Source organism: Puntigrus tetrazona, chromosome 24, assembly GCF_018831695.1.
Source record: "Puntigrus tetrazona isolate hp1 chromosome 24, ASM1883169v1, whole genome shotgun sequence".
In the NCBI taxonomy this organism is placed as follows: Eukaryota; Metazoa; Chordata; class Actinopteri; order Cypriniformes; family Cyprinidae; genus Puntigrus; species Puntigrus tetrazona.
The window spans coordinates 7,073,541-7,088,402 of record NC_056722.1 but is presented as its reverse complement, the minus strand read 5'-3'; the positions used below and the strand labels follow the sequence as shown (position 1 = coordinate 7,088,402).

General features: G+C 44.5%; 1 protein-coding gene across 2 annotated transcripts in view; it reads left to right on the top strand.

The window, feature by feature from the left end:
- The first annotated feature begins 202 nt into the window (after nucleotides 1-202).
- cdk13 (cyclin-dependent kinase 13) overlaps nucleotides 203-14,862 on the top strand; it is a 15,749-nt gene continuing 1,089 nt past the window's right edge. Inside the window, exons 1-14 of one of the 2 annotated variants that reach the window (XM_043226432.1) lie at nucleotides 203-1,922; nucleotides 6,149-6,706; nucleotides 7,647-7,814; nucleotides 7,890-8,029; nucleotides 8,401-8,571; nucleotides 8,650-8,839; nucleotides 9,947-10,003; nucleotides 10,084-10,185; nucleotides 10,268-10,345; nucleotides 10,426-10,542; nucleotides 11,112-11,243; nucleotides 11,860-12,059; nucleotides 12,820-13,275; nucleotides 14,009-14,862. The exon at nucleotides 14,009-14,862 is cut by the window's right edge and continues 1,089 nt beyond it. In XM_043226432.1, the coding sequence (XP_043082367.1) occupies nucleotides 973-1,922; nucleotides 6,149-6,706; nucleotides 7,647-7,814; nucleotides 7,890-8,029; nucleotides 8,401-8,571; nucleotides 8,650-8,839; nucleotides 9,947-10,003; nucleotides 10,084-10,185; nucleotides 10,268-10,345; nucleotides 10,426-10,542; nucleotides 11,112-11,243; nucleotides 11,860-12,059; nucleotides 12,820-13,275; nucleotides 14,009-14,475 (3,786 nt within the window). In that variant the 5' untranslated portion in view covers nucleotides 203-972 and the 3' untranslated portion in view covers nucleotides 14,476-14,862. Of the gene's footprint in view, nucleotides 1,923-6,148; nucleotides 6,707-7,646; nucleotides 7,815-7,889; nucleotides 8,030-8,400; nucleotides 8,572-8,649; nucleotides 8,840-9,946; nucleotides 10,004-10,083; nucleotides 10,186-10,267; nucleotides 10,346-10,425; nucleotides 10,543-11,111; nucleotides 11,244-11,859; nucleotides 12,060-12,819; nucleotides 13,276-14,005 lie in introns of both variants that reach the window. The other variant, XM_043226431.1, reaches the window with a different exon arrangement.

The following is a 14,862-nucleotide window of genomic DNA, read 5'->3' as shown; positions in this document are numbered from 1 at the left end:
CCCACCACTAGTTTTCAAAGGGATCGATCCCATTGATGAAAAATAACAAAAATACGATGTGCGAGATCAATCGGTTGAAACCGAAATGCTAACGCTTTCATTTCTCGACCGTTGCACGGACATGAAAGCCTCACGTGTGCGAAAAGAGACACGTGGTGGCGCCCTCTGCCGCCAGCGGCACATGTTTGCAAGGTTTAGGAGTTAATAAGTGCCACTGCTAGAGCAAATCTTCTCTGATTGAAGGCCTCGGAGAGCAAAGGCCTACTGGCGCCACAGCGCGCTCGATTCGCTACTTTTGTTTTCGTGCTTTGGATGTTTACAGATTAAATCGGTCCCGTAACGCGCCGATTTATTTCGCTATTTTACCGGGATGCTATTCAGATACGAAACGCCACGTGAATCAGTCGCTCTGGTCTGAATGGAAAGTATGATTTTTCTCATCGTGTTGAATCTGCCGAGCCGAACTCCGCGCTGACCAACATGCGCGCTACTTCCTTGTTAGTGAGTCGGTGTGAGAGGGCGACGAGAAGTTTGAGCCCCGCGTAAGTATGTGTGGATTTAGCTAACGTTTTCGATGGGATCTTCCCTTTGGAAAACACAGGCGCAGAAAGCGAGCCGTTTTTAACTCGTCACCGGGAGGACCGCGCTATCCGGGCCATGGAGGCGGATTTAAAGGCTGTTGTGAGGCGGATCTGCTAAGTTAGCACAGGTTGGCTAACGCAATCTCTTCATCGTATGCGCGGAACTGGATTACAACTCGAGGCTTTTATTGACTTCTCCGTGGCGTTTTAGGGATTTATCCGGTTGATGCGCGTTGGGCTGGTCGGATGCGATGGATTCGGAGTGATCTGGACGGGAACGCTCGCTGTGTGAACGCTAGCGGTGCTAGAACGGCGCTTAAAGTGGGTTTCAAATGTTTTGCTTTGTTTAACGCCGGGGATTGAGACGCGAGCGATAAAAGTGGGATATTAAATGCCGAACCCAGAGATCGTTCCCCGCGAGGGCCGGGGGAGAAGCCCGCCGCCGCAGAGCAGTCAGAGGGAGGCGAAGCGGAGCAAGAGCCGCCGCGAGCGGCACCGGGAGAAGCGGCGCTCCTCGTCCTCCTCCTCCCGGAGAAAGAAGCACAAGCACGGCTGGGAGAAGCAGCAGCAGCAGGCGCCGTGGCAGCAGCAGGACGTCGTTTACGACGGCGATGTTCGGACTTTGGTGGAGTACGACGACGTGAGCTCGCAGTCCGAGCGCTTCTCCGGCAGCCCGTCGCCCAGAACCGGCACGCCGTCCGTGAGCGAAGCCGAGCTCCAGGACTCCAGCTTCACGCCGGGCAGGAGCGAGCACGACTCCTCTCGGAGGAGAGACGAGAAGCAGACGAAGAGGAACCGCTCCAACCGGGACCGGGACGCCGCGCTGAAGTCCCGCGGCGGCGTGAGGAACCACGACAGCAACGGCAGGAAGCCTTCGTCCGCGGCCCAGGCGGACAAAAAAGATTCCAAGCGACTTAAAAGCAAGTCCAAGTCCGAGAAGGACCCTCCTTCCGCGTACAGGGAGCCGCCGCAGGCTTACCGCGACGACTACTGGCGGAGCAGCCCGAGCTTCAAGGCGGCGGATAACGTCAGTCCCTTCGCGACGGCGTACTCTTACGGATACCAGTCTCCTAACACAAACTACCCGTTCATTTCCCGGAGGAGCCCCGCTAAGAGGCCGTCTCCGAGCTCGACCTGCTACTCCCGGGATTCGGAGCTGTACGGCGCCTATAACGCCTCGAAGTCCCCGAGCTCGTACTCCGGTAAGAGGAAGCGCTCCCCGGGCAGCCCGTACTGGCGCCGGTCCCCGAGCTACGGCCGACACAGTCCCTACGAGCAGAGCGAGGCCCCCCGCTCCAGGAGCCCCTACAGAAAGTCCCTGAGCCCCAGTCCGGACGCCAGGTAACAAACTCTCGCGTTTATCATGTAGCGCCGTCCACCGATTTATCGGCCGGTGGTGTGTTCCGTATATCGGTGTAGACCGATATTTGTTATATTTTCACCGTGCGCCTCCGTTAAACCAGTTTAACTTGAGGAAAGAAACTTTTCAGAATGCACACGTCCTGTTGCTTAGAGTTTACTCCTATATTTTAAATAATTTATTAAATATTTATGCAAAAAATACGTTGTCATCTAAAGAATGTGTTTTTTATACTTATTTCCAAATGAAAATAAATGTATTAAATATTACTGGAAACTAATAATATAGTATCTTTCCAACATATCTGCATCAGCTGTCCAAAAGAAAAAAAAAAAGTTGACACTCTTATTATTTTCAAGATGATAACTGATGAGTCTAAATGCAGTTTTAGGCTGCAAATGCAAAAGTTAACTATAGTTTACTTAGTAGTTTTAAACCCATAGGACCTTTTTTTTGTTCTTCAGATCTTTCTGACCCTGCATAGACAGTTCGGGCGTCTTCTTCAAAATGGCATTTTATGCGATGGCCAATTATTCATTTATTTATTATCTTAATGAATCTTACTGTTCCTGTGATTCCAGATCATGTTGTTTAAGTGACTTCTAGTTTTGTCTTTCTTTCAAAGTATTCTGTACGGACTTTAATGTCACAGTTGTTTCTTATTAAAATGCACGCTTCAAGTCAAGTTTAATACAACGTCTGAAAGTAAAACTACCCCAATAAGTGCAAATGTTATTTTCTGACCGTTCTATGAAGACCTCTTTATTGGTTTCTACTTTTTTTTTAGTGTGTAGAAGACATTTTGACTTGATTTCGTTTGACCTTAAAGTGGTGTTTCCACCCACTGTTGACTCTTTCCACACACACACACACACACACACACACGTGTCTCACGTGAACCGCAGGCTTTATAACGGGAGGGTGAGTTGATTGGAGTCGAGCGGCACGCCGGACGGCGAAGCCTTAGACTTTGTGACGTTCTCCTCTGCTCTCTACCTCGTGAGTTTTCTCAGGGCTCGGTCGGTCTCTGTTTTAGACGTGATGATGCTTGTAATTATAAACGTGAGCGTAATCTCAGTTTGAGAAGCAAATTACGTGCATATTTATCGGCTGACTCGGTCGTTGTGTGGCTGTGGGATGATTGCTCAACCAAATAGCACAGATAATGACCATAAACTGTGAATTATTTCCCGCTCGCTTCTGTTAAAGGTGATTTCTACAAGCGTTTCGGCAATAAAGTGCTTTTTTTGGTTTAGGATGAAAGCATGGCGCATTTGAAGCTCGTGTTTAAAATCTGATTTGGTTATTTAAATATATATTTTTAGTTTTGTCTCTGTTTATTGATTAATGACTCTCAGATCACTTGAAGGAGACTTGTATTGTGACAGTAAAAGGGGTTTTATAAGTACAGGAAACCCAAGTTGATCTGATCTCTGTGTTTGATAAACCTCAGTTAGTTAAACGTCTAATGTTTGGACGCTGTATGGACTGAAAGATTTGTGTTTCTGCTCGCCAAGGCATCATTTATTCGGTCAATACTACAGAAATATTTTTAAATCCATTTAAATTTTGAATTCCAGCCATCGGTGTCACGTGATCCTTCAGAAATCATAGCATTTTTGCTGCTCAAGAATTTTTTTTTTGATTTATTATCAATGTTGAAAACTGTTCTGCTGCTCAATATTTTAATAGAAATAGTTTTTTTATTTATTTAACATCCTAAAGAACTTCGTTTATTTGAATTGGGCTAGACATTGACATTTTATGCATCAATTTAATGCATCCTTTCTTAATTGTTTTAAAGCGTAGAAAATCGGTGTAATTTCATGCTTGTAAATGGTGTTCTGCTGCAAAACACTAAATGAGATTAAGATGTTCTCCTGTGCGCCCTGAGCATACAGACCATACAGTATAGTAAAATATATTCAAAATTGATTTATATAATTAGTCAGTACGACTGGGGAACAGACCAAAGTATATTTCCGCAATGACCACAACAAAAATAATCAGTCATTATTAAAAGAAGAAAGTCATGCGCACTTTGGAGGCTTGGTGGGAAGTAATTTCCGTAACTTTCATTTCTGGGTGAAGTATTCCTTTAAGTCGGGAGCGTTGTGATTGGCTGTCGATTAGACCATGACCCACACAATCAGTGCATAATCACATCTAACATTTAAACTATAACAGAAGTGCTTGAATAAATGTTTACAGTTTGAAAAAAAACGGTAGCAAACAAAATAAATCGCCTTTTTAATAGTACATTAAATATCAATTCACAAATGAGTTAGGTTTATGCCAGTAGGTGGCAACAAGTGACTGCTAATGTTTGTCATTGAATCATTGTTTCAAGAGATTTGTTCAAACACTGATTCATCCAGTAATGAAGCGAGTGAAGTGTTTGAATGAGTCACTGAATCATTCACTCGAGACGTTGATCAATTCAGTAAAGTGGCTCTATGATTTCCGTAATGCAGAAAATTGATACCGAGTCATAAAGGAATTTTTTTTTATCGTACGACATAAAATGCTGCAGAATTTGACCGACTTTGGAAGAAATGATCAAAAGTAGGTCGTTAGTTTAATCGGATGATAATGCAGACACATGGTTTTATTTACTTCACTCATACTGAAAAGAGCTCAGCCGTCTGTCGGCTCATTAATACAGCATATTTACAGAACTGAAAAAAGAGTTTTTTTTACAGACCTTTCAATAATTAAGCCATGAATAAAACCAGTGTTTTATTCGATAACCACAAAAAAATTAAATACACAACACTTTCTGTAGGAGAAAAGACATTAAGCCATTAACATTGAGACTACGTCTAAATTAAGACCTACTGTAATTACATTTTTCTCAGAAAACTCCTCAGGTAATATAAATATACGTTATTTGGAGGTCACTAGAAGAGGGCTTAATGTAAACATTGTGAAAACGTCGAATTCAACCCAAGCTGACATTTTTGGCTGCTTTTGCCTGTAGCTCAATTTTGAACTCATTTCATCAGCGGGTCACGTTTTATCTTCCGTGGCAGAAAGAAAGTTTTATGCGCACACGAACCGTTTAACAATGCATGTGAGCCACCAGTTCAGCCACCAGCCTCCACTAAGTATTCACTGAGACCCGAGACCTTGAAATATGGCATACTGCCTTTTTTTTAACCGTACCAGACGTCATTAACCCTTGAACTTGTCACGTTTTATGCCATCAGCCCATTTCGTGTCATGGTTTCTGTGCCACGGAGGATGTGTTCAATTAGACTTTAATATCAGAGCGTCTACCAGAAAAAAACCTACATTTTTGTATTGGCTTTTAAGTATGTTTCTGTTAATTCATGTGAATATATGCTCTCTTTTTTTTTTTATTCGCAATAAGATGGCAGCGATGCATTAAATTAATTTTTTTAACAGGCTCTATATATTAATGTCTATTAGGGGAAATTATTAAAAAACAATAAATAAGATTTATACATAATCATTTGGAATCTGAGGATGCAAAAAATTTAGTTCTTAGCAATGCATGAATTAAAAATTACAGCAAGGCATCTTCATGGAACATGATCTTTACTTAAGGTCCCATATTTTTGGGAAAAATGGGTAACACTTTATTTTAAGGTGTCATAATGCAGAGTAATTCCCCGGCTACTAACACTTATGTACAATATTGATACACTTTAAAGTAGCATATGTCTGTGTAATGATTTGTAAGTTTAATGTAATTAGAAAGGTGTTACATCACACTTAGGTGCAGCTTAAGTGTACTTAATGTACTATACTGTACACCTTTAGTACGATCTTGATTTACTTTAGGTGGCTTATGTCAGTGTTTTTGAATTGATAATTTCTTTGTGTAATCTGCAACACATGCGTGACAATCTATTGGTGACGTGTAACAGAGTCTGTAACAAATATGTAACAGTAGCTACATAATTATAAACTGTTACATAACTTAGTAGTAGCCGTTGCACTTGCATAAAAAAAGTAACTAAGTATTTACTAGGTATTTACTCTGTATTACGGACACATTAAAATAAAGTGTTAGCAAAAAAAAAAAAAAAAAAAGATTTTTAATCAATATGTTGTTGGCCATTGCCACGAAATATACCCGTGTTACTCATGACTGCTTTTGTGTTCCTGGTTAAATAATGCACTAGGAGTTATTTATCGTAAATACAGTCTGAGAGGTCTGTAATTGTGTTGTCTCTCGCAGGCGGACGGGAAAGTCCCGCAGCAGGAGCCCGTACCAGTCCTCGCGTCATTCTCGCTCGTGCAGCCGTCACAGACACTCTCGGTCCCGGAGCCGGCCCTCCAGCCTGTCCCCCAGCTCTCTGACCCTGAAGAGCAGCCTGGCCGCCGAGCTCAGCAAGCAGAAGAAGGCCAAGGCCGCCGAAGCCGCCCGCGTCAAGAGCTCCAGCAACACCTCCACCCCGACCAAGGGCTCGTCGTCGTCCTCCGGCGCTCCTCAGCCCAGCCCCGTCACCAACCACACGGCCAAGAAGACCCGGCCTCCCTCGCCGCCGCCGCCTGCCGCCGAGAAAGGGCCCCGGACCCCGGTGTCCAGTCAGCCACAGTCTCCTGTGGATCGACCCGCCAAGAGGAGCTCGGATGCCTCGCAGGCCGGCAGGGAGGCCAAGCTCAAGGACGACAAAAAGAAAGGAGGACAGTCCCTGCAGGTTAAAGACAAGGACAGAGAGAAAGCGGCTGCTCCGGCTGTAGCTCCTCTTCCTCTGGCAGCCAACAACCTGGATCATCCGGATGCAAGCGACAGGTTGGCATTTGAAACGCTCATTGCTTTCTAGGCTTCTGGAGGCCAATTTAAGACCCTTCAAAGACCTATTTAAGTCAATTCAAGGTACAAATTGAGGGGAATATAACACGGCGTCCACTGAGTCTGTGTGTCCGGGAAATGTAAGACAACTGAAAATGAGTTGTTGGCAGCAGTTTGGAAATGCGGCTTATTTCCTTTTCATTTTACAAAGAAGCAAAACTAAAACACGGAAATGGCTTTTACTGTGTCTTCTAATCAGACTGCAAAAAAAAAAAATGGGGGTCAATCAATCACACTTATTTTATATAACGCTTTTAACAATACAGATTGTGTCAAAGCACTGAACATGATCAAACTCAGTGATAGTAATGTCATGCATGTTACTAGAATATTAGTACTAATTAAATGCATAATAATACCTTGTTCTAAATCTTTAATTCTTCCCAATACCTAACTATTAGCAAGCAAATTAGGAACTTATTGAGAATTATGAAAAATTGCTTGAATCAGGATAAATTGAGAAGCAGAATTATGTTTCGTTTTCTCAGGAACCGATCAAAATGGATCTTGTGTATTATTAATATAAAAACTGATATCCGCCAGCAGGCTCTGAAAATCATAGCTCATTAACAGATTAACTCATTAACCCGCTTAGTTTTGTTCAGTTTCTCAGAAAACAAGCCATCACCAGCTGTCTTCATTTTACTTCAAATACATGCATCTTGTGTTAAGGATATTTGTATTGGAAAAAATAAGACAAATACCGGAGAAGATGCTTCTTTTTGTATATAATGTCATGACTTTCTGCTCTGATTGATGGCCTTTAAGCTATTAATCTGCAGAAGGGTGAATCAAGACTTGGAAGCTGCAGAAAGAATCCTTGCATCGACTCTTTGTTGAGCTGTGCATTCTTTTAACGGCCTCTTTTTTTCAATGCCAGCATCTTGAAGGAGTCTTCGGCGATCCCAGGGAAGAAGAAACCCGAAAGGAAAGCCCGTCACCTCCTCGCAGACCTTCCTCTTCCTCCAGAGCTCCCGGGCATCACCCCCGGGTCGCCCCACAGCCCGCCCGACGACAGGAAGACGGCCACCCCGCGGAAGAGACCGAAGTGAGTCGTCAAACCCTCCCTCCTGCCGCGTCTCCCCAGGATAGCAGCATTAACGCGGCTGTGGTTGTGTTGCAGGATATGCGGTCCACGCTTCGGAGAGATCAAGGAGACGGAGATAGACTGGGGAAAGCGCTGCGTTGACAAGTTTGAAATAATTGGGATCACCGGAGAAGGTACTTACGGACAGGTGTACAAAGCCAAGGACAAAGACACTGGTAAGATCTTCTCAAACGTCTGTGTGCAGCGGTGGCCAAAAGCTGAAAAACTGATTTCTTTTGCCTCTCAGACGCTTCAAGAAAGCTACAGCGCTGTTAAAAATAATGTCATATATTTTCTTAATCAGTTTGGTTATATTAAATGAAGTCAAAAGCTTTTGTGCTTAGTATAATTAATAATACACAAGTGCACCAAGGACGAAAGCAGCTTGAAGCGTCTTGGAGACGCAGATCTTCTGGATTTAGTCTGTTTGTTTGTTCTGTTTCTTCCAGATGAGCCGATCAAGTAGTCTGTATCTACTTTTTAATGCATCGAAGGCTATTAATCGCTTAATGTAGTTAAAGCCGTCTTTCTGGTTTTGCTTAATCAGCCGAGTTGGTGGCCCTCAAGAAGGTCCGTTTGGACAACGAAAAGGAGGGCTTTCCGATCACGGCCATCAGGGAGATCAAGATCTTGCGGCAGCTCAACCACAAGAGCATCATCAACATGAAGGAGATCGTCACCGACAAGGAGGACGCTTTAGACTTCAAAAACGACAAAGGTATGGCGTGGAAGCGCCCCGTCCCTCGACTCTCGGAGTTTGTCCTCGCTGTGTCGTAACCGTGTGTTCATCTCACAGGGGCGTTTTACCTGGTCTTCGAGTACATGGACCACGATCTGATGGGCCTGCTGGAGTCGGGCCTGGTGCACTTCAATGAGAGCCACATCAAGTCTTTCATGAGGCAGCTGCTGGAAGGACTGGACTACTGCCACAAGAAGAACTTCCTGCACAGGGACATCAAGTGCTCCAACATCCTGCTCAATAACAAGTCAGTGCACACCACAGTCCGCGTTTTATATTGGCTTTGTTTTCAGCGTCTGGGATCATTTCACAAGAGTTTCGGAGTAAATATGAATGAAACGAACTCCTTTAAAATAAACCTAACTTTCCATGCAAAGAAAATGATGGCACAAGAGTTTATAAGGGATATAAATACATTTTTAATTAAATATTCTAATATTTTAGAAATAAAACCAGTACAAATGTCTTCTAAACATCAGTAAAGAATCTCAGGCCTGTTTGAAAAGTTGGCCCGTGTATTATCAGCTTCAGAATCACCTCGTTAATATGATCTTTAAATATAAACTAGAACATAGGCTGATTATTCTTATAGGTTGAAACCAATGGGCTTCAGTCAGGATAAAGAACATTTAAAAGTGCTCGCTTGCTGCAGGGAAAAAAAAAGTGAGCAACAACAAAAACAAGTTGCCGGAGACGGGCAATTAAATATATTCTGAATTACTGTCAAGGACGGTGCATTAGTGTCACTGCTCTAGTAATGTTTTTGGTAAAAGGAAGTGCCACGGCTCTTTTTCTCTCTTTCTCTCTAGTCACATAGCACCAAATTTAAAAACTTGATTTTGTCTTTTTTACTACGGCTGGGTGATATGTCAGGACAAAAGGGACTAAACCACTTTTAAAGCCAGAAATGCGTTGAATGCAAAGTGAACTGTGTGTGTTTTTTCACTGTTTGGTTCACTTCAAGTTCTTGTAAAGAGGGGCTCAAGTATGACAACGTCAGACAAGAATGAGAAAATACCCCAATAAATGTCTAAATGTGAGCCAGGAACACATAAAGCGAATGCACGAGTGTATTTGTAGCAAGAGACAACGATACGATATACATGGGTCAAAATGATCAGTTGATGTTAAATCATTAGGATGTTAAGTAAAGCTCATGTTCCATGAAGACAATTCATACAGTTAATATATCTAAAGTACATTTTTAATTAGTAGTATGCATGGCTAAGAACTTTACTTTTGGACAACTTTGTTTTTTGCACCCTCAGATTATAAGATTTTCAGCTGGCTGTATCTCGGTCAGATATTGTCCTGTTTGAAACTTTCATACGATGAAGCGTTGATGTGTTTGCAGGGGTCAGATCAAGCTGGCGGATTTCGGTCTAGCTCGTCTGTACAACTCCGAAGAGAGGTATGTAAGCGAAGCCACAGACTCGTGTCTGCAAGCGTCTCTGATCCGACTCTGACCTGTCCTGTTCGTTCCTTCTCCAGTCGGCCGTACACCAATAAAGTGATCACTCTGTGGTACCGGCCGCCCGAGCTGCTGCTGGGAGAAGAGCGCTACACGCCCGCCATTGACATGTGGAGCTGCGGGTGAGAAACGCAGCGTTATTAATAGAGAAGTCTCTCCTGATTCCTCCTCCTCGAGGTGTTTAAACCCTCCCGTGTCACGCAGGTGCATTCTGGGAGAGCTCTTCACGAAGAAGCCCATCTTTCAGGCCAACCAGGAGCTGGCGCAGCTCGAGCTCATAAGGTAAGAATGCAGATCCGGACTGGATGTTCCCGTTCTGCAGACTGATATTCGGCTGACCTATATCTCTGCGTCCAATCCAGTCGAATCTGTGGCAGCCCTTGTCCCGCCGTTTGGCCAGACGTGATCAAGCTGCCCTACTTCAACACCATGAAACCAAAGAAACAGTACCGGAGGAGGTTAAGGGAAGAGTTCGCTTTGTGAGTAATCTCAAATGAACGGAACCGGTTTAGTTTGTTTTAAAAGGCGTTGCAGCTCGCGACTACAAAGGGTTAAATTATTAAACTCGTCATTTCACAATTAAGGCCAAAAAGGTTTTGCATCGGAGCAAAGATTTTTAATTAAATGTTGCATGCACTGTTTTGTAGTGACTGCTAAAGTGCCTGTTATGTCTGCTTTCTGATCCCATATTAAATAAACGGCTGTTAACAGGATGATTTCAACATCCAGACTTTTTCAGAGACGGGAGAAGAGATTTTCTGATGATTACCGAGCACAGAATTTTCCAAACTCGAGCAACTCGTGGTTTTAATCCGGAGTAATGACACCGATGCCGAGTGCTTGTTTATATAGTGACTGTGCGAGATCTCAATAATAAGGTCAGAATGGCTTTTAGGAACTTTAGTATCCCTGATACGTTTAGGGACCACATTGAAGCAGTCTTAGAAATTCGTACATTGTTATCATAAATATTTTGAAACGGATCGGAGGAAGCGTTAGCAGCGTTAAGAGAGATGTTTTGTTAAACGTGAGCGCTGTTCTGTTTCAGTATTCCTCTGATGGCCCTGGATTTGTTCGATCACATGCTAGCGCTGGACCCGAGCAAACGCTGCACCGCAGAGCAAGCTCTCAGAAGTGACTTCCTCAAAGACGTGGACCCTGCCAAGATGCCTCCGCCCGAGTACGAGACGTTTTCTTTCATCCTAAACTTTTGCTTTCCTATTTCTATACCAGACTTGCTACTTATTTTTATATTCTATGGCGGGGGGTGAAATTAAAAATCGAAAGAGATTGCAAGCGACTCTGAATACTGTGAGATGGGTTTTTTTTTCCTGTAACACTTTAACTAACGTTAGTGTTAATTAACATGAGCAAGCAATGAACGAGGCATTTATTACAGTGTTCATCTTTGTTAACATTAGGTAATAAAAAAATAATTCTCCCATTACCTAAAGTTAACAGGCGAAACTTGTTTTTAATAATGCATTAGTAAATGCTATATAAGTATTAATCATTTGTAGTTCATGTTAACTACTGTTGACTAATGAACCTTGTTGTGAAGTGTTACCGTTCTTATCTTTTGGTACAGGCAGTTTAGTCATGATTAAAGGTGTAGCAATTGCAAAAAAAAGGCATTCTGCCCTGGAACACACAATTATAGCAGCATTTTTCAGAGAAACCGCTATGTAAACGTAACATGATTCCTTTTGGAAGAGTCAAAAACTCACATGCAGCTCCTTTAAGTAAAAAAGATAGCATTAGATTAGCATTTTCTCATTCGTCTCTTCGCCGTCTAGTCTCCCTCTGTGGCAGGACTGTCATGAGTTGTGGAGTAAGAAGCGGCGCCGGCAGAAGCAGATGCCGGAGGAGCTGAGCGCTCCCAAAGCCCCTCGGAAGGAGCTGGGCCTGGACGACAGCCGCAGTAACACGCCTCAGGGCTTCCCGGCCGCCGGAGCACACAAAGGGCCGAGCGCAGCCGCCGCCGCAGCCCTGCTGGGTGAGAAGCTCGGCACTGACACACACACACACACACACAACACACACGCATCGCTCGTCCTACTTCATTCAGCTCCAGGGACGAGAACGTGCAACTGTTTTTCAAAAAAAGGATGAGAGACGCAACAATAATCTACGATCAATAAACTTACATTCACAGTGCATTTACAATTTAGTTCATGTGGTGATTTTCTGAGGATTGAAGTCATTTGAAAGTTTAAAATGACATTTTTCAGAACCGATGAATGTTAAAAATGATGGCTTTGGTTCTGTGTCATTGAATCACTCTAATTAATGGCTAAAATTGAGGGGAAATGCATTTAATAGACATCAGCATTATTATCATTAATCCTAGCCATTGGATTTTCTACTTAAAAAGATGCCATTAATCACATATTTAAAGTATACCTTCTTCATGTTGTTTCTACAATAATTTGGAGGTTCAATATAAATGTTAATATGCAGTTAAATATGCACTAAATTAGTTACATAAAATGAACACGTTTATATTTATTTCTTTTAAGTCACAGACAGCGCTAATGTTTTCTAGTTGTTGGTGTTTATATAAGTTAATATAACTGCCTCTGTCCATGCCTTTTCATCTTAAATTTTTCACTGGATGTGTTTGGTAACACGCTCTGGAGGATATGACCGAGGAAACGCACTAGCAAATCCTAAAAACCCCTCAAACTTGAGCCTTATTGTTAACAGATATAATGCAATAAACGGTTCTTAAATCTTCACGTGTCTCTTTCTTCCAGACCCCAAAGCTCCGAACTCTCAGCTGACTCAAGAACAGCTGGCTGTGCTCCTGAACCTCCTGCAGTCTAAAAGCGCTCCGGGAGGATCGGCGCCGGCCGCGGGCTCCAAGACGAACCCGGAGCCGCTGCAGCAGCTGACGCAGGCCGTGCCCCCCGGCCCTCCGGAGTCCGAGCGGCCCCCGGAGCCGCCTCCGCTCCCCAAAGTCTCCAAGCCCCCTCAGCCGCCCCGAACGCCGCCCATGCCCAAGCCGCCCTCGCCTCCTTCCCCACAGCCGCCGGCCAAGAGCGAGGGAGAGGCGTCGGCCGCCGCCACGCAGACCGCCGTCACCATGCTGCTCGCTCAGCTGCTCAAAGTCCAGCAGGGAGAGGTCATGGGCTTCGAGGGGCCCGAGGGAGGCGTCTCGAACGCCGCGGGCCCCCCGGAGCCACCGCCTGAGCCCAGCCCTGTGTCTCCAGGTAATGTCTTAATCGCCATGAAATCACCATTAGGCAAAACCTGCTCTAAGTCATATGATGTGTTGTTTTTTTTTCCTCTTTGGAGTGTTAGAAGCTGTTAGTGTATAGAGAAGATCCCTAACGTAGCAAAGACTGAAGTCTCAAAAACAAACCGATATTCTCTGTAAAAGGTGTTTTAGAGGATGTGAACAAGTCATATCTGAGTCACAGAGTGGCTTTATTTTCATAACTCCGCCCAGATGTTTACTTGAAGGCGGAGCTATTATTCTGCGGGTTCTCTTTACTTCATACAAACGATGCTCACACTAGATGTTGATTTAACTTTATTAATAGAAGTCAGTTGATTTGAAATTTATTGATGACATTTTTGACAGCGTCCTCAGTTTATATTAGGTGTCCTTAACTACTATGTACCTACATTTAAATTAATAATTAGGTATAATACACTTATTGTGTACGTGTTTTTACATAGTACTTATATTTTTAAAAACACCTGTAATTACACCTATATTACATTTTCTTCAGGATCGAGTCTGTCCTGGTTCCTCATGTCATTTCAAACAGACTGATGATGATAATTAATGGCTATATGATTGTTCGAAAATGTAAACTTGTGTTTTCTACTGACACGCTACAGCAAAAGAGCGAGTTAAACCCATTTTCAGCTGCTGGCACCGCTCGTTTGGAGGGTCTGGTGTCTGACGATCCTCTGCGTTTGTGTTTTTTGCAGCAGCTGAAGTCAGCGGCTCGTCCTCCAGGCCTCTAGAGCCTCTCTCCATTCTCCCTCCGGACCAGAGACCCCCAGAGCCCCCGGAGCCGCCTCCGTGCGCAGACCTGGACTACCGGCAGGCCCCCGAGCCCAACCCGGCCCCGCCGTCCTCTGCGGCCCCAGGCGGAGCCCCCAGACCCCCGGAGCCGGACTTCAGCCGGCCCCCGCCGCCGTTCGGCGTCGCAGACAGCTACCTCGGCCACATGCTGCCCCCTCAGCCTCCGCTCGGCCCCGAGGCCTTCGCTCACGGAGCCGGGGCCGTGTTCAGCGGAGACAAGGACCATCGCTTCGAGTACAATCACAGCGGGCCGCCGCCGCCCTCCGTTCCTCCTCCGGGCCAAGCCTGGACTTCTCCCTCCCAGTCCCTCCCGCTCGGGTATGTTCCTCACGTGAACACAGCCGCGCTCCGCGGAAGAGGACTGCCCTTTTGACGGGATCCAGACCAACTCCCAGGCGCCTCGGAAAAGGACGACTCTGTGGTAGGTGATGCGCGGGGCAATTTTTTGAGCAGCGACGTACTTTAGGATAAGGTTAGTTCCCCAAAAATTACAATTTTGCCTTTAATTACTCTCTCTTTCGTGCGCAGCACCTTTGTTCGTCTTCGAGACGCAAATTAAGATATTTCTGAGGAATTCCGAAACCGGGCTCTGCGTAGACGGCAATGCAATTAAAATGTTGCCGAAACGTAGAGAAGCACATCGATTAAACGGTCCCCAGTGACTCGAGGATACTTCTTGTGCGTGCAAAGACAACGCAAATAGCATCATTTATTCAACAATTCTTCGACTTACTGTCTTCCAGCATTTTGGAGAGTGCCC